This window comes from Silurus aristotelis (genome assembly GCF_946808225.1).
Source record: "Silurus aristotelis genome assembly, chromosome: 19".
In the NCBI taxonomy this organism is placed as follows: domain Eukaryota; kingdom Metazoa; phylum Chordata; class Actinopteri; order Siluriformes; family Siluridae; genus Silurus; species Silurus aristotelis.
The window spans coordinates 9080055-9097754 of NC_139592.1; the positions used below are offsets into that span (position 1 = coordinate 9080055).

At 38.6% G+C, this 17700-nt stretch overlaps 1 protein-coding gene across 26 annotated transcripts; it reads left to right on the forward strand.

Annotated features, from left to right (window-relative positions):
• Nucleotides 1–1330: 1330 nt before the first annotated feature.
• Nucleotides 1331–17327, forward strand: myt1a (myelin transcription factor 1a). 26 transcript variants are annotated; one of them, XM_083570766.1, is made up of 24 exons: nucleotides 1331–1450; nucleotides 6868–6959; nucleotides 7511–7565; nucleotides 7739–7769; nucleotides 7895–7957; nucleotides 8052–8287; nucleotides 8393–9406; nucleotides 9690–9824; nucleotides 9975–10065; nucleotides 10181–10303; nucleotides 10418–10632; nucleotides 10780–10988; nucleotides 11592–11819; nucleotides 11979–12133; nucleotides 12248–12310; nucleotides 12678–12746; nucleotides 12872–12916; nucleotides 13046–13108; nucleotides 13370–13453; nucleotides 13765–13986; nucleotides 14291–14382; nucleotides 14467–14570; nucleotides 14770–14913; nucleotides 15845–17327. In XM_083570766.1, exons 1-24 carry the CDS (start codon nucleotides 1426–1428, stop codon nucleotides 15986–15988), a joined length of 3702 nt encoding a protein of 1233 aa, XP_083426892.1. In that variant the 5' UTR covers nucleotides 1331–1425; the 3' UTR covers nucleotides 15989–17327. The 26 variants fall into 26 exon arrangements, with proteins under 26 accessions (XP_083426892.1, XP_083426895.1, XP_083426897.1 ...); XM_083570769.1 differs by having other exon boundaries at nucleotides 11595–11819; XM_083570774.1 differs by lacking the exon at nucleotides 1331–1450 and adding an exon at nucleotides 3273–3401.
• Nucleotides 17328–17700: the final 373 nt, after the last annotated feature.

Here is a 17700-nt window from a genome sequence, read left to right on the forward strand (position 1 = left end):
GTGTGTGTGTGTGTTGTGTGTGTAAGGCAGCACATAGTATACATATATATACACAAACAAGCTTTGTACAATTTTGATTGTTTGTTTTCATATATTAAACACATTTGGTTTGAGTTCAATATAAGAGGTTTAAACAGAATTTAAATTTTTTTCTTTTTGATATTTACATCTACAAATTCAAATTTAAAAGTGAGCAAAAGTCTAATTTTTGACAGATATCTGATATGGAATAGATTTGATTTAAAGTAAATTGAAGTAAATAGTACTTAATATATGATTATATATGTCATGCTTGCAGTAACTGCATCAGGGCAGAAAATCACTACCATCAAACTACTACGTTCATCTTTTGTTATGCTTCTCCAGACTTGTAATGCAGCTTCTTAAAGTTGTTGCTTGTTTGGGCAGGACTTTATTCTTCTTTTCAGGAGATAAAAAAACGCATGCTTAATTGTGTTAATGTCTCATGATTGATTTGGTCAGTCTAAACTCTGATTAAGTCCTTTGTTATGTTGGCGTTGTGTTTTGGGTCATTGTCTTGCTACACGATGAAGTTCCACCCAGTTAGATTACATGCACTTCAAAGTAAATTGGTAGAAAACCTTGCATGTCTACTTCTGAAATAGGCTTACAGATCTTTATTGATACTGGAATTATTGTTACTCATGATGGTGGCAGCACAATCAAAGGTCTATGGATCCATTGTGTCAGTTTACAGAGAAATGCATTTAATCTAATTGGGAGGAACTTCATAATGTAGCAAGACAATGGCTTTGGACGTCTGTTCTTAAAATCTACATGAAATGGTGGATAGTGATGCCTTCACTCCTGCCTGGTGGGTGGAGGTCTCTGGTGATTATACTGACAGTTGGTTTAGCGATTTGCTTAAAGCATTCCACAATGTTCCTGACACCAGGAAAACTAGAGAATAGCGCTTTTGTTCGAGTATGTTTATGGGAAACTGTATAATTAGTATACCAAGTGAAATATATAAGCTTATGCAAGTTTTCTTTTTTTATTATTTAAAAATGAATGGCATGTTCCTCTTGGAAATTGATTTCAAAACTCTGGTGAAACTTTACCAAAAAGTTTTCTCTACAACTATTCGGTAGGAGTTGTGAGATGAATGGAGAAGTGGTTCCCCTTTGCCGTATGTCTGCTGCTGAACAGAGGCAGCCTGCACTCTTTTGTTTTCCCTTTCAATGCTCTTTGTTTGCGTGTCGGTGGAGCGCTGGAGCTCAGACTCTTTCTGATTGGCTCTCGCGCAGGACTACGATGACGCGGGCAGTATCTGATTGGTCAGCTCGGAGTAGTCTTTCCACTCCGGCAAGTTTTTCCTCCAAGTTCTACTTTCTTTAAAGAAGCAAAGTTAAAGGAGTTTGAAAGCTGTAAGAGTGTGTGACAAGGAGCGGAGGCACAGCCAAGATGAAGCTGTGTAAAACTTTTCTCGGTAAGTACAAACTTTTCCTTTTGCTCAAATCTTTTGGGCTTCCGGGTTGTAAACAATGCACGCAGATTTGACAGAAATGATTTAGACTCTGTGGTGTTTTGGATTTTAGTGTGATTTCTTTAAACCCTTCACAAAAGCATTCATGACAAAACTTTTTCATTACAAAGTAGACTAATGGTTTTGAAAATAAAAGTGTCTGGTTATCTCTTATTTCCTATGAGCCACACCAACAGTCTTAACAATAGACTGATATTGCAATATATTACAGCATCTCACTCACAATTTTACATAGATTTATTTTTGGTATTTACTCCATAAACATTCATATGTGCGATGCAGGACAGAATGGTAGTGTCTTTAAACTCTCCAAACACGAATGACCGACCAGACAGTTCACAAACAAAGGAAACTTTTGTTCCCAAAGGGGATTTTGTGTCTCTGCTCTGTGGGGACTTCAGGACTCTGCTGTATAGACCCGTTAAAAAGTTTGTATGAGGGAGGGACTTAGATCAGTCCATCTGTCCATGGTGAATGGGGAGGGGGTGAAGGCAATGGGCTCCTTATTCACTCAGCTGGCACGTATGTAATATTTATACACGCTGCCTGGCCCTGAGAAACAGACTGCAAAGTTAATTGTATGCTGGTGCAAACACGGCTGTCCATCTGTAGCAAGGTTTAGGATGAGACCGGGTTGAACCAAGTTCCAGCTGGTAACCGGAGAACTTTGGACTGATTAAATATTCAGCAACATGCTGAAGAGGGTTTTTTTGTGTGTGTGTGTGTGTGTGTGTGTGTGTGTGTGTGTGTGTGTGTGTGTGTCACATGACTAATGCTGTCCACAAAACTTTATTTTTAAGTTATTGCAACTTAAATAGCATTAAAGCAAACAAATGTATATAAAACCGAAACTTTCTAAATTATGGAGTAACATTTGCATTTTTGTATTGAATTGTTTTGTGGTTTTAATCTCTCACCTCTGTTTTAATTACTAATAAACATATTATGCTTCCACTCAGAAGCTTGTAATTATTTTAGAGACGTGATGTATTTTATACCATGGTAAAATGGTAGTGATTATAGAGTACAACCTATGATCATTACAAGACATCATAAAATATACTGTGCTAACAAACATGGAAATGTTGCTAAATGTATTGAGTGTATTTCCCTGTCGCTGTGTTCTATTTTACACTTATAGTTGCTGAATCTAGGTCTACTGTCAATCACATGTATCACTGCGCATTATAAAGTAGTTCCAGTCTGTGCCCTTATCTTGTATTTTAAAAGATCTGTTGCCCAGGGCAATATAAAATGCATTCATGCAACATGACATGTTAGTGCATTTGTCGTTTATCTGTCGTTAATTTGGCTAATATTGGTGTTGTTCATGAAAAATAAATTAAAAGGAACAACTTTTTTTTACTCTGGAGTGAACGGTCGATCAGTGTAATGTAATATCCCTATTCTTTGTGCACCATTAGAGGAAAAAACAGGTTATAACGATGCTTTGCGCCTCGGAGGAAGCTGCTGTGGAAACGAGCTCCTGTCCAAGGTGCTGAAATCAGCTTGCGCTGTCTATAGTTCTGAAAAAATAAAATAGGCTAGAAAACTCCATAAATACGACGAAGTGCACAAAGTGTGGCTGTAAAAACATTGGAGAATGGTGTGTGTGTGTGTGTGTGTGTGTGTGTGTGTGTGTGTGTTTGTGCTTTTATTTTTATCAGAGTGTAATAGAGCTTATAGTGTTAATGTTGTTGTGCGTCATTTTTTAGATCAGTTCTCAAGATCATGTATTTGTATGAAATGTGTATAGTGTGTATACGTGTGTGTGTGTGTGTGTGTGAGAGAGAGAGAGAGATAGAGCCCACCCCCTCCTGTATTGTACATTTTACTATGATGATGTCACAGTATTGGGTAGAGGAGGGGTGAACAATGGGCCTGTGAGCTAAAGGTAAGTTCATATTATTCTCGCCGACAAACGCGATATAGAAATGTTTTGACGTCTACGCGATACTATACACACGTCGAATTTGGATGCACACGACCAAAATCATAATGCGAATCGGCTTTCTGACGGTCCCCGGTCGGATTAATTACGGTCTCTAACGGTCAAGGTTTTTTTTATGAAATTGGCGAAGAGGAACAGCACTGAAGTTACAGCTACAAAGAGCAAAAGGCCGCTCGCATCTCATCGCTGGAAGCAAAGCAAAGCTTGCGGTAATTTCCCACCGAGATGCGCTTGATGGATGATGGGTGCAAAATAAATAAATAAAAATGAATAAGTACAAATAATAATACTAATTTTTTCGCGTTTGCAGTCGGTTTAATCTTCTGCCTATCCGTCGCACTCGGTTGTTGTCGTCTAATGGACGCCGACTCCGTAATCTTTTAAAGAGACATGTTTCGACCTGGTTTTCTCCTGCTTCGTTTTCATTGTACATTTTCTCCGAAGCAGGCTGAAGTACAGTCATATTTTGTGTTAATTAAAACAATATCGGAGTTGCCCATAATGACAACTTTAAATGGACTGTATAGATCATAAAGGTGCAATTAGACACTCATATTATCGTAGCGGTGTGAAAGTCAGATTGTTGGTCATTTTTGTGTGCTACTTTCAGAAAAACAGGCCTAAAATACTGTGAATTTTCCCATGACGTGAGCTAAAGTGGGTCCAATGCATGACAGAAAAAAAAAAACAGCCTGGTGAAGTTTGTTCAGCGTCGGTGGACTCCAGTTTATATATATATATATATATATATATATATATATATATATATATATATATATATATATATATATATATATATATATATATATGATTTGTTTTACAATATAGAAATGCAGATAAACAACAAATAAGTTTAGAGTGATGTCCAGTTAGTTTTGTAATTTACCAGAAGTGACTTACTGACGCTTCAAATGTTTATACGCACATATAAGTACATTTAATTTCTTATTATATTCTAAATTGAATTATATCTTTTGGTTTCCATCAGATTGACGTTAGAGCTGCTCTTTATTTTATATCTAGAGCGTGAAAACATGTATTTCTTCGTTGACACCCTGTATGATGAACATGCTCTTTGTGGTTATGAAGTAGTTGTAATCAGGTTCGTGTGGCCATTAGGATACTTGCTCGTCTCCATCATGTAGGACTGAGGCCTAATGGACTGTTTTTCTTTTTTTTTTTCTGCTCGGATGATGGAAGTCATTGAAAGGTGTAGGGTGCGTCCATTAACATACTCTATTTTAGTTGTACCGTTTTTTGTAGTGGTTAAAGTGTCCTAGACAATTAAAGCTCGTTAACCATCTTTCGGGTTTATGTGTGCTGGTAAAATCGCTTTCGATTATCTTTGTGAGACACCGACATGACAAATAGTATAGAGAAAGCCCCGAGTTATTGCTCAATTGTTTTGTATACTGCATATAACGGAAATAAGTGGTCTGTTGTTGGATGTTGTTTTGTATCCTAAGCATTTTTACGTTTATATGGTTTGAAAACTCGTATGCACATTAGACAAAACATGAATACTCTTGTGAACCGAGAGAAATTATTCAAAAACTTTAAAGGGCACTGTGATTCGTGCGTGCGTGCGTGTGTGTGTGTGTGTGTGTGTGTGTTGGTAATGGCGGCATATTTCTCAGGGGACACCCCCACCCTCCTTCGTGAGAGCACCAGGTGCCAGCAGAAACCAAATCGCATTGCTACGTAATAATGGCCGAATGGAACAGCTGGCTCGCGCTCGCAGGGCTGTTCATTCACAACCCGCAGAACGCGTTCCATTCAGAAGCTGGCTCGCGCACTGCGTGTTCTACCGGCCGCAGAGGCCACGCCCTCCCCAGTGACGACCCCGAAGAGTCATGAACTGTGGCTACTTCATTATAGACGATTTCCTCTTATACACAACTCTGGACTGTGTTCCCACCGAGAAATACGAATGAATGTAGCTCAATAGACAACATTTAGACATTTGTTTTAATAAACAAAACCTGAGAAATAGTTTACATAACATGCATTTGAACAGTTCCAACACTTCCAAGTCCAGTCAAGAATCTTTTATTGTCATTTCTACAATATATAGCTGACGCAGTACACAGTAAAATGAGATAACGTTCCTTCAGAACCCTGGTGCTACATAATACAACATAGAGCTACAACACACAATATAAAGATACATAACAGAACACAGAGCAAGGACTAAAGAAAGTGTACTTGCTACATAAAGTGCATCTTGTGCAACCCTGTGCAAACAGTGCAGACAAAAAACATGTAGACAGTCAACACAAGACAGTGTGGAAGAGATACACAAGACACAAAATAGCACCGACTAGTAAAGCTATAGTATACTCTGATTATACAGTAATGTGCAAAAGAGTTCTATAAAGAACTATAAACAAGAATTATTCCTTATTTGTTAATGACGACTATAAAAATCAATCTAATGTTTCTTATTACTGTGAAGTAGACTAGGTCATAGAATGCAAGCTCAGTCCTAGTTAAAGTATGTGGTTCAAATATAACACAGTTTTTAGGTCAGCGAACACCTACATGACCGAGACGAAAGAGAAATTGTTCTGTGGTTGCATAATCTCATACATCTTGAGTTCGGCTCCTGATTATGATTCCTAAAATTTGGTTTTACAAGTTGACCGATTCACTCAAACTATATCACAGACACTGAATTTGGGTCACTGCATATGAAATTAATTCAGTTCTTTTTATGATCTGCGCATCTGCTTAAGAAATGTGCCAAACATATTGCTGCTATCGGATCCTATCATTCATGTTACGTGTATTATCACCATTGCTTTGATTAGAGCCTTGATATAATTTGTGCTTAAAAAACAAAAAAAGTAGTTTTTTTTTATGTAAAATCAAGCATCTGAAATTTGCCTGCACACATTTTTTTATGTACACTTTGATTTTGTGTGGTGCTGCAAAATGGCTGCCACATCAGCATCTTTTTCTAAAAGCAACAATGAAGAACCCCAAAAAAATGTACTGGAACCAGTAATAGATATTAGAATAGACAAAAATGCTGCCTTTCAGAGTCTCTCTATGGACCAAAGCAAGAAATACAGTTGTTGCCAACTTGCCATTAGACATGAAGGTACATAGACACTGACTAAATGTTTGTGGAAGAAATTCATAGAAGGTTTTTTTTTTCCTATTTCTGTATATTTATATATATATATATATATATATATATATATATATATATATATATATATATATATATATATATATATATATATATATTTCTATATTTTCTTGGATGATTGCCAAATGCAGATATTCAACTAATAAAAAAGACAATGTTATTTTATGTTACTATATAAAACATTTGACATTATTCTACTTTGTTGAGCAAATGCTATTCAGTGTACTATAATATTTTTCCCTGCCCGTCCTGTAGAAAATGAGTTCCACGGGCAGCTGCTGAGTCAGAGGTGGACAAGAGGGGACCGGATCAGCAGCTGGGAGAGCAAGAGGAGCAAAAGAATCAAAGTGAGATATTGATACGATTTTGTTATGAGTATGTGCTTGTGGAGGTCTGTTTTTCCTCCAGTATAGAGCAGTTTCTTTTTTATATTCTATAAAGAGAGCTATCATACAGTGAATAAACTTGAGTTATTCTTCTTACTCTTTTGATATAAAAATTCTATAATTTTATTGTAATCTGATATTTTCAACCCCATTATGACTTGGCGCTGTTCAGCTTTGCTCTTTTTCTTCCAAATCGTTACTTCCCTAGTATTTTTTTTTCTTATACTTTCTCTCCCACATCCTGCCCCTAATCCTCTCGCTGGGTCATGTTATGCATCTCAGAGGAACTACATTGGAAGTGTATTATTGATTTTGCTGTTTCACAGTGTTTAAAGGATACTTCTCTGGTTACTTTAGCATTTCACTGCTGAACGAACATTAGATATTTGCTTTTCATATTAGAATAATATTGCTCCAAATGGCTGTTGAGTAATAAAAAACAACACAGAGAAGGAGTAATTAGACTGAAATGGCAATCTGAGGTATCAAGTGCAAATTTTTTTGTCCTCCAGATGAGCCAAGACACAGAGGAGAAAAGGACACGGACCCGCTCAAAAGGCATCAGAGGTGAGCATAGTTCACTATATATGCAACGCGATCCGGGAAACCAAACAGATATCTTCGATCTGTCTGGCCAATTTATGTGAGGCCTGTAGGCTACTATATGTGTAATGTGATATATGCATGTGATGTGATGAATGTGCTAATATAATGGATGTCTTTCCTCTTTTCCATCCTAGTTCCTCTTGAGCTTGTGGGCCAAGAATACAGGTGTGTGTTTTTCTAGATAATTTGCAGCTCATGTTATATGTTATTTTATACCAATATTATCCTGAATTAACATAATGAATACATATTATCAATTTAACAAACATCTGTTTTTTTTATGCTTTTAGTTGTCCTACTCCAGGATGTGATGGTTTGGGTCATGTCAGTGGAAAATATGCTAGACACAGAAGGTACCATTAAATTAAACATTATGCCATAATGGACAGTGTCAAATTAGTTTTAGAGGCTTTTATATTAATGAAAATTTTTTTGTTCATCCCATAGTGCACTGGGGTGTCCATTAGCAAAAAAAAGGAAACTTCAGGAGGCAGAAGAGAACCAGTCTGTCTCTAAAAAGAGGCCAAATCCCCTGAAGCTGGCAATGGATGACGGTTTTAATGCAGACAGTGATACAAACAGTGAAACTGAACCAAAGGATGAAGCAGTAGAGTCTGATGAAGACACAGCAGAGAAAGAGGATGAGCCAAAAAAAAAGGATCATCCATCAGAGCCACTGACAGGTAAGAAAGAAGATCATTGGGTTTTGCCAATTAGTTAGGGATAGTGTGATTATAGTCTCCTCAGACTTCATAGGTCGAATCATGCACTTGTTTTTTACTCTACAGATTTAATTTCACAAGAACATGAACCTGAGGAGAAAAACACAGTAGACAAAGACATTTCTATTCCAGCACCTGACGGGGACTCTAAAAAAGAACACCTCGAGCCTGAAGCGACTCCCATCCAACAAGTGACTGTGGAGACTGAAAGTGAGGAGGGCCTTCAGGTTGCTGCAGAGATCCAAGCTGGGGAGGAAGAGGAGGGAGATGGCACAGACGAGATGACAGAAGAAGAAAGAATGACTCAGCAGCTCAATGCCTCTAATGACCCTGTGCAGATATCCGAAGAAGATGGTGAGGAAGAAGAAGAAGAAGAAGAAGAACATGATGAGGTGCATGACACCCAGGGCTCAAGTCAGAAGAACAATTCAGACCACCAGTACTTCAGTGGAGACTTTAACAAAGTCCAGGCCAAAGAAACCGAAGAACAACTGATAAATCAAGAAGAGGATATTGATGAAATGGGAGAGGAGGAGGAGGAGGAGGATGAGGAAGAGGAGCAGGAACAGGTAGAACCCAGGCACTCCCACAGCACTGTAGCCACCAGCTTCTCAGCTCAGGTATCAGAACCAGATGCTATGATGAATAGTGGTGAAAAACTAGACACTCATTTAAGTGAGGATGAGGAAGAAGATGAAGAAGATGAAGAGGAGCCAGAGGATGAATCTAACAAAGCCTCACCCACAGTGGTCATAGAACTGCAATCAGATGATGATGACGAGATTGACGAGGAAGACGAGGATGATGGTGAAGATGAAGGGGAGGAAGAGGTAGACGAAGCAGAAGATGAAGAAATGGATAGCGTGTCTCACAGGTCAGAGGTGACAGATGAATCTGAGACATATGACATGACACGGGGAAATCTGGGCCTGCTAGAGCAAGCCATTGCACTGAAGGCTGAGCAGACAGCACGCAGTTCTGAGGAGAGCCGTTCTCCGGAACAGCAGAGCTACCACAGCGCAGACGAGAGGAGCGGCAAGATGGCTGAAAACACACCCCGCAGGGGATATTATGGTAAAGGTACAATTAGCACACATCATGCTTTTAATCCATGGTTGGGAGTCCAAAATTGGCGATTCTTTCTAAATCGGAGGAATTGCCTTACTGCATTATTTGCATATCTCCGTAGTATCTCCGCTAATAAGGCCAGAGGTAGCTTTGCAGCTACAAGTGACCTGTAGGTTATGAACTTAAATCCCATCGGTAACACACATTTGGGGCCTTGTCATGGAGTTAAAACATAAAATATGAATTCTATAGCATTGCATGACTTTGACTCCTTCCTGCTTCACTTTCATCATAGAAGGGTCCAGATCCGAGAAGAAAGAAGTAAAGTGTCCAACACCAGGATGTGATGGGACAGGTCATGTGACTGGACTGTACCCTCACCATCGGAGCCTTTCGGGATGTCCGCATAAGGACAGGGTACCACCTGAAAGTGAGTACAGGAACAAATACACACTCTATTATGTTCTACAAATACTGTAGAAATGTTTACAGTATTTCTGGTGAATCTTTTGCATACCTTTGCAGTTAGATCTCTTTTATTTTTTACTGACCGTGACATTTTTATCACCCCAATGTTTAGTCCTGGCCATGCATGAGAATGTTCTAAAATGTCCAACACCAGGGTGCAATGGCCAAGGCCATGTCAACAGCAACCGCAACACACATCGCAGGTACTATTCCTCAGTCTGTCAATCAACATTTCAAATAAATGAACTTTCATTAGCAATCTAAATAAACAGTATTATTGACATTCATCTATTCATTACATTACTTTTGTCTTTTCAGTTTATCTGGCTGCCCAATTGCAGCTGCAGGAAAACACACAAAGAGTTACGAGAAGCCACTTCAGGCCCAGGCTTCAGTCAGTGAGCAAGCTGTTGGCACCTCAAACTCAGACAGAGTTCTCAGGTAAGCTCCAAATTGATGTCTACAGTGTCTTAATTTTGAGATGTAGATCATAAAATGAATTGGGACAAAAGGGATTTTCAGGTGGCTCACATTGTTTCCTCATCTTTACTTTAGGCCCATGTGTTTTGTGAAGCAGTTGGAGATTCCTCAGTATGGTAGCTACAGGCCTAATGTGGGACCAGCCACACCACGAGCTAACCTGGCTAAGGAATTAGAGAAGTACTCCAAGGTCTCCTTTGACTATGCAAGCTTTGACGTGCAGGTGTTCGGGAAGCGCATGCTTGCACCAAAGATGCCTGTTAGTGAAACCTCACCTAAAGCCTTCAAATGTAAGTTTACCCTTAAACCACTTCAACTGAAGCAGTGATCTCAGCATGTCATGGCACCTAATAGCAATTAAAAGTGTAGAATATTTATATTAGCCTTTTAATTCACAGTATATTTATGTCTATTTATTTTACTGTCTTGATTAACAGCAAAACAATTCCCTAAAGCTTCCTCCCCGAACCAGAACTTATCAGGAGGCTACACCAAGAGCAGCTCTTCCTCCACCTCCAGTGGTTATGATTATACCCACGATGCAGAGGCTGCACACATGGCTGCCACTGCCATCCTTAACCTGTCCACACGCTGCTGGGAGAGGCCGGAGAATCTAAGCAACAAACATCAGGAACAGACCAGCAAGGTATGGAGCTTAATTTAACCATTCACAACTAAAAAAAAGATAAGGCTTTTTTGTGTGTTGCATACATTAAAACAGTGGTCTCCCAACCCCCGGGTCAATTGGTACAGAAAGAATACATAATGTACATTATTTCTGTTTTATTTATTATCTGATTCTAAACAATGTTTTATTTTGGAAAATTAAGGGGATTCTCTCCGCCACATCTGTCTATGACTCACTTGATGCATGTCATGATGCCTCACGTCTTACCTCCATCCGCTACCTTCTTAAAGGGGCTGCTCCGGCCGCTAACACAATACATTACCGCTAAATTCAAACCCCCAAGCGAGCAAAATGAACAAACAACAACACAGTGGATTCACGTTTATTCTTATATTTAGAAAATACCAGTTTTTATGCTGGTCGTATCATTTTATGTTGTTGTATTTATCCGCCACACTTTAGAGGCCGGTCCGTGAAAATATTGTCTGACATTAAACCGGTCTGTGGGGCAAAAAAGTTTGGGGACCCCTGCATTAGAACAGCCAGTAGTTTTCTAAGATTCTGTATGCTGGTAGATTTCTTTTTATAAAATCTTATTTTTATTTTTTTTCTTAACATCAGCAGGATATGGATATTGAGGTTGATGAGAATGGCACCCTAGACCTCAGCATGAAGAAACCCAAAATAGAGGGTGTGAGGTCACCTGACCCTTCTTCCTCATCGTCATCTTCCTCACAACAGCATGGAGTTACCTCGCCTCACTCTGGTCATGCCTACAAAGTAGAAGAGTGGGAGGGGCCAATAGACTACACCAAGACAACCCGACAGAAGGAAGAGGAGCCTGAGGAGGTTATTGTTTTTCTGTTTACTATTAGCTAATAATAGTAAATATTAGTAGTTTCAGTAGTACATAAAACAATAGTAAAATACCTTTACTTTATAAGGAGTTGGTCCTACTGAACAACTTTGGATATTTAATTGATTGTGAACCATGTTTTTGACTTGCAGGTGGATTATGCCACTCAGTCTTACGCTTCTTCTGATGGAGAGGATGATGATGTATCACAAGAGGGTCTGGAGGACAGGAAATACCCGGGCGAGGTCACCACTTCCAGCTTTAAAGTTAAGCTCCAATCCAAGGAAAGCAAGAAAGAGCTCCTGCTGTAAGTTTCCTCTTTAAAGTCATGCAAAAGTTTTGAATAGTGTGAGATTGATCTGAAATCATAAACTATACCATAACCATATGAACCATAACACCAGTCTCTAACTTTGTCCAGATGTCCTACCCCAGGATGTGATGGCAGTGGTCATATAACAGGAAACTATGCATCTCATCGCAGGTATAACCCAAGCTAGTTCTGTTGGTTACTAAACCTGTACTTATTCTTAGGAAAGCATGCTTTTCCTTTTCACCCTAACACTATACTAAACCATGTCCCTCTCTGTCTGTGGCGCATGTGAGCAATATAAATAAATGCAACGAAAGCATGCATTTTTCCGTTTATTCCTACTATTACTATGTCAATATTACTACACACAGCCGCAACATTCAATCTTTCCATCTGAATGCACATTAAACTGGGCCGGAGCAGAAACAAACCTAATCATACCTTAGAATTATACCATACACACAGCAATCCTTCTTTTCTATCTTGCACTTAAATTTCTCTTTTTACCCGTCTTCCTTGCTCTGCTTTATTCTTCCAGTCTCTCTGGGTGTCCTCTTGCTGATAAAAGTCTTCGGACCCTCATGGCTGCCCACACTGGTGAACTCAAGTATGTCTGTGCTGATCTTCCCACTAATTAGACCTTTCTACAGTGCTTTTGCTGCTGAGCTGTACTGTATACTGCTGTTTCAACTGAAAAACTGAACTTTACTACCGCCCTCTTTTCACTGACAGCACCCTCAAAACTTCTCAAATTGCTTGCCAAACTTTTGGTCACAGGTGTATATACATATATAATATATAATCAATTATATATACCAATACCAATACCAAAATATATATATACTCATGAAGTGATTTTCTATCAGTTAAAGATGTTTCACTGACCTGTAACTCTCTGACCTCCAGATGTCCCACTCCAGGCTGCGATGGATCAGGACACATCACTGGAAACTATGCTTCACACAGAAGGTATATCACTTTGATTAGTCTGTCAGAATTCTATCACATTCTACCAAATAGTCAAACAGAGTAGATGCAGAGAGACCTTGAGGAAAATGTCATTTTTAATATCAGAGGCAATAAACCCTGCTACATTAGTTCCTAATACTATAATGTAATATTCCCATCCATACTGTGTTCTGCCAGTAGGAAGCTTTTAAGCACCATTCAACATAATCCAGTTAGAACAAAAGGCAAATTTGGTATTAATGCTTGCCATGGCTTTCACAGTTTGTCTGGGTGCCCTCGGGCAAAGAAAGGAGGAGTGAAAACAACTCCCACCAAGGATGACAAAGAAGACACAGAGTTGATCAAGTGAGTGCCTTTTAATGGAAATCAGTCAAATAGCCTTAATGTCACATCATCAGCACTATGCAACTATTATGTTTTATCAAATGTTAATTTGATATTTTTGCATAAGCATGATCCGACTGATGTCTATTTGACAGATATTTTAAGGCACTGAGCATTTATCTAAATATTAATAAAGTCAAACCAGATACAACTTTGCAACTATATACAGTATACAAAAACAAGCAGACAAAACCTTACCAAACCATACCATTAGATGCAGTACATTAAGTTCTATTTTTGAGATATATGTAAATGTAAATGTCATCATTCAGGTGCCCAGTGCCTGGCTGTGATAGTCTGGGTCATATCAGTGGGAAGTACGCTACTCATCGCAGTGCCTATGGGTGTCCGCTGGCCGCACGCAGACAGAAGGAGGGCTTGCTGAACGGCACGCCTTTCTCCTGGAAGTCCTTTAAGACAGAGGGCCCCACCTGCCCCACTCCAGGATGTGATGGCTCAGGCCACGCCAACGGCAGCTTCCTCACTCACCGCAGGTACAGCACATGGGTTTATGAAAAAAAAACAGAAATTGTGAATCGTGAAATTGTTTAGTGAGAAATCAAAGATATTATGTTCTAAAAACATACTGTGAGGATAAAGAGAATATTAATGTATGCTATAAATAAATCCTAACAGCACAATGGGATTCATCAAATTACATTAGTGGCTTGCAATCTGATGTAACTGCTAGGTTTGATAGTCATCTCATGGCAATGAGTCATATCAGTGCTGAGACTCTTAGGGGGTTTTTAGCTCGAAGTGTTATGTAACTGTATTTTTCTACCTATATTACCTCAGCTTGTCTGGTTGTCCAAGAGCTTCTGCTAACAAGAAAAGAGCAAGGTTCCCCGGGGATGACTACATCAGCAAGAAATTCAGGGCAAGCGATGGTAAGGCATAGGAGCAATCATTTTGGGATGTTATTTTTAGTGATCCACCCTGCAGTTTTCATAATGCGCTTTGCCTTTCCTCAGTTCTTGATAATGATGAAGACATAAAGCAGCTGAACAAAGAGATCTGTGAGCTTAATGAGTCAAACTCTGAGATGGAGTCAGACATGGCCAACCTACACACACAGGTCAGTCCATACTGAGTAAAGTCAGAAACTAAGTTGTTCTTATGTTTTATGTGTAGTTGTCAACAGACATCTAATAGAATTCAAGGAATAGCTTTTAAAGACTACTTATAAGGCATTTATGAACACAAATATAGCGTCAGTACACCACAAGATGCTCGAGTGTCGAATTTTGAAATCTTTTTCGATGCATTTTTTGAAGATCTCATCAATGGAGAAGAACCTCAAGAGCATGGAGGAGGAAAATAAACTAATTGAAGAGAAGAATGAAGCTCTGTTCATGGAGTTGTCTGGCCTGAGCCAGGCTCTTATCCGTAGCTTGACCAACATCCGTCTCCCACAAATGGTAAGTAAACTAGCAAGCTACAGTACAATGTGACGTATCATTCCAAACACACTGCATAGAAACCAGACCATTCTACCTATTCTACTAATTAGCTCTTGATTGCCATTCAAATTATTTGTTTATTAGAGCAGTGGTCCCCAACCTTTTTTGTGCCACGGACCGGTTTAATGTCAGACAATATTTTCATGGACCGGCCTAAAATAAAATACATAAATAAAATAAAATAAAACAAAATAAAATAAAATGATACGACCAGCATAAAAACGGGTATTTTCTAAACTAAATATAATGATTAACGTGAATCCACTGTGTTGTAGTTTGTTCATTTTGCTAGCTTGGGAGTTTGAATTTAGCGGTAATGTATTGTGTTAGCAGCCGGAGCAGCCCCTTTAAGAAGGTAGCGGATGGAGGTAAGACATGTGACCGAGGCATCATGACATGCAACAAGAGTGAGTGATAGACAGATGTGGAGGAGAGAATCTGGTAATTTTCCAAAATAAAACCGTCCAGAATCAGATAATAAATAAAACGGAAATAATGTAAGTTACGTATTCTTTCTGTGCGGCCCGGTATCGGTATCGGTGCTGGTCTGCGGCCCGGGGGTTGGGGCTTCATACTAAAGCACTATTTTATGCTAGTGTAGTATACTTTCAGTGTTTCTTTGTTTCAGTGTCTATTAACAATAAGTGGAATTAGTGTTTAAAAGCTAGGGAATTTTCCAAGTCAATAGAAATGATCAAGTTCAATGTTCCAGCATGTCTGCTGATTTTAAATGGACTATCAGGTGTCAGCCCAGTCACACAGAGTCATGGGTTAACGTTTATCTTCTGTATAATAACCTAAAGAGAAAATACACATTACACACTTTACAGAATTTTTGTATTTGGACAAATTAAGATGAAAGATGTGTAATTCGAGCATTTTTATTCAGCAGGAGCCCATCAGTGAACAGAACTTTGATACCTACGTGGACACTCTGACCCACATGTTCAGCAACAAAGAGTGCTATCAGAACCCTGCGAACCGAGCCCTGCTGGAATCCATCAACCAAGCCGTCAAAGGCATCGAGGTGTAAACACCAGCTGGGTTTAAACACACAGCAGGAACGAGCGTGAGCACCACGAGCACCATGAGAACACCAGAACACACTGTGGCTTGTAAAACAGACCAACAATACTTTGCGCACTGTTAAAGGACATTCAGGTTTTGTATGTGATGATGAAGAGCACTGCGAGGCCCTGTGCAGTTTAAAGAGATGGACCAAATTTGAGAATCCAATCTTGCTGCTGTACCATTTCAACATGACCCAGAAAGTCAGTTGGGCACAGTGCTTAATTTTTATTTTTATTTTATTTTTGGAGATCATCTCTTATTAGTGACCAGCTCACACCTGTCCCAGTCTGCCTTTCTTACTCTTCTCAGCGAATGGAAGTTGTCCTGAACAAGCTGCCAGAGTGTGTGTATGTGAGTGTGAGTGTGTGTGTGTGTGTGTGTGTGTGTGTGTGTGTGTGTGTGTGTGTGTGTGTGTGTGTGTGTGTGTGTGTGTGTGTGTGTGTGTCGGGTGTGTGTGTGTGTGTGTGGATGAGTACATATATGTGTGTGGTTGACATTTAATGTCTACAGGTACTTTTAGGATTTCTGGTGTCCCCTTTATTGATCATAATTAGGCTGCAGCACTGCTGTTGTTTGTATGATGTACGATGATGTTGTCTCATATTTGGTGGAAATCCGGTTCCTGTCCCATTTAGAAATGGTCATAGTATTTGAAAACATAGATATTGCACTTCCATATTAGTTTGTAGTTTTGTTATCTTATTGTTATTACTATTTAAATTTGATCATTGATATGTTTAATTTATTAATTTATTCATGCTTGGGTGATTATTCTGTTTATTTATTTGTCATTGTCTATTTAAGAGCTTATTTATTTTACAACCACAAAATTCTATAAGCAGCTTTTTAACAGTCAATATAAGGAGAATAGTTGTCCTCTTGTGTTGAGAAAGAGGCAATATTTTAAAAATAACCTATCCACTGCAAGTGTTTTATAAACCTTCGTATTTATTTCAAAGACAGAGATTTTTAATCTCTTTTTTAAGTGCAAATATTTTTTATCAATTTTTGATATTATTTTCTAATATTCTCTTTTATTTAACGAGTTTTGTTTTCCATAAAAGTATTTTGACACCCTCCACAGCGAAGTGGGTTGAACAGATACAGTACGATGTATTTATTATGATTACGATTATTATCATTATTATTATTATTATTTATGTAATATTTAAGTACAAATTGAATGGCGCTCTTGTTGCAATATTTATTTTGTAAATGTATCTGTGTTAGTGACTGCTGCATATTGATAGACTTTTGTTCATCTGTTGGTGATATAATAAAAAGAAATTCTATCACCTGCATCACGTGATCAAAGACACATTTGTTCTTGGGACTGCAAACAGAGGTGACAGGAAGATGCCGAGGTGTTGTGGTTGTAGCGTGAGATCCCGGGGTTTTTGCTGCCCTCTGTTGGTTGAACGAGGAAATCACAGTTGAAGTCATTCCTCTAATGTTCTTGCACTTTTAATGGTCTAAAATAATTTCTCCTTATTAGCTCTTTATGTTTTTCTTTTTCTTTTTCTTTTTTAATGAATCAAAAGGACATATCAGAATGTTGAAATTCAAGGCACGGAGAGTTATTTTAAAAAGATAAAAATGTATAAATGATGCTCAAACGTGAGGTTTCAGTTTCTAACTCATAAAAGACGATGCTTTTGAGTCGACTCCGTTTGT

Excerpts from the sequence above, each read along its gene's own strand:
- myt1a (XM_083570761.1), top strand. The coding sequence starts at position 3,574 with ATGAAATTGGCGAAGAGGAACAGCACTGAAGTTACAGCTACAAAGAGC. Across the intron at positions 7,566-7,738 it reads CCGCTCAAAAGGCATCAGAG|TTCCTCTTGAGCTTGTGGGC; the intron begins GTGAGCATAGTT and ends TTTCCATCCTAG. Across the intron at positions 10,989-11,591 it reads ATCAGGAACAGACCAGCAAG|CAGGATATGGATATTGAGGT; the intron begins GTATGGAGCTTA and ends TCTTAACATCAG.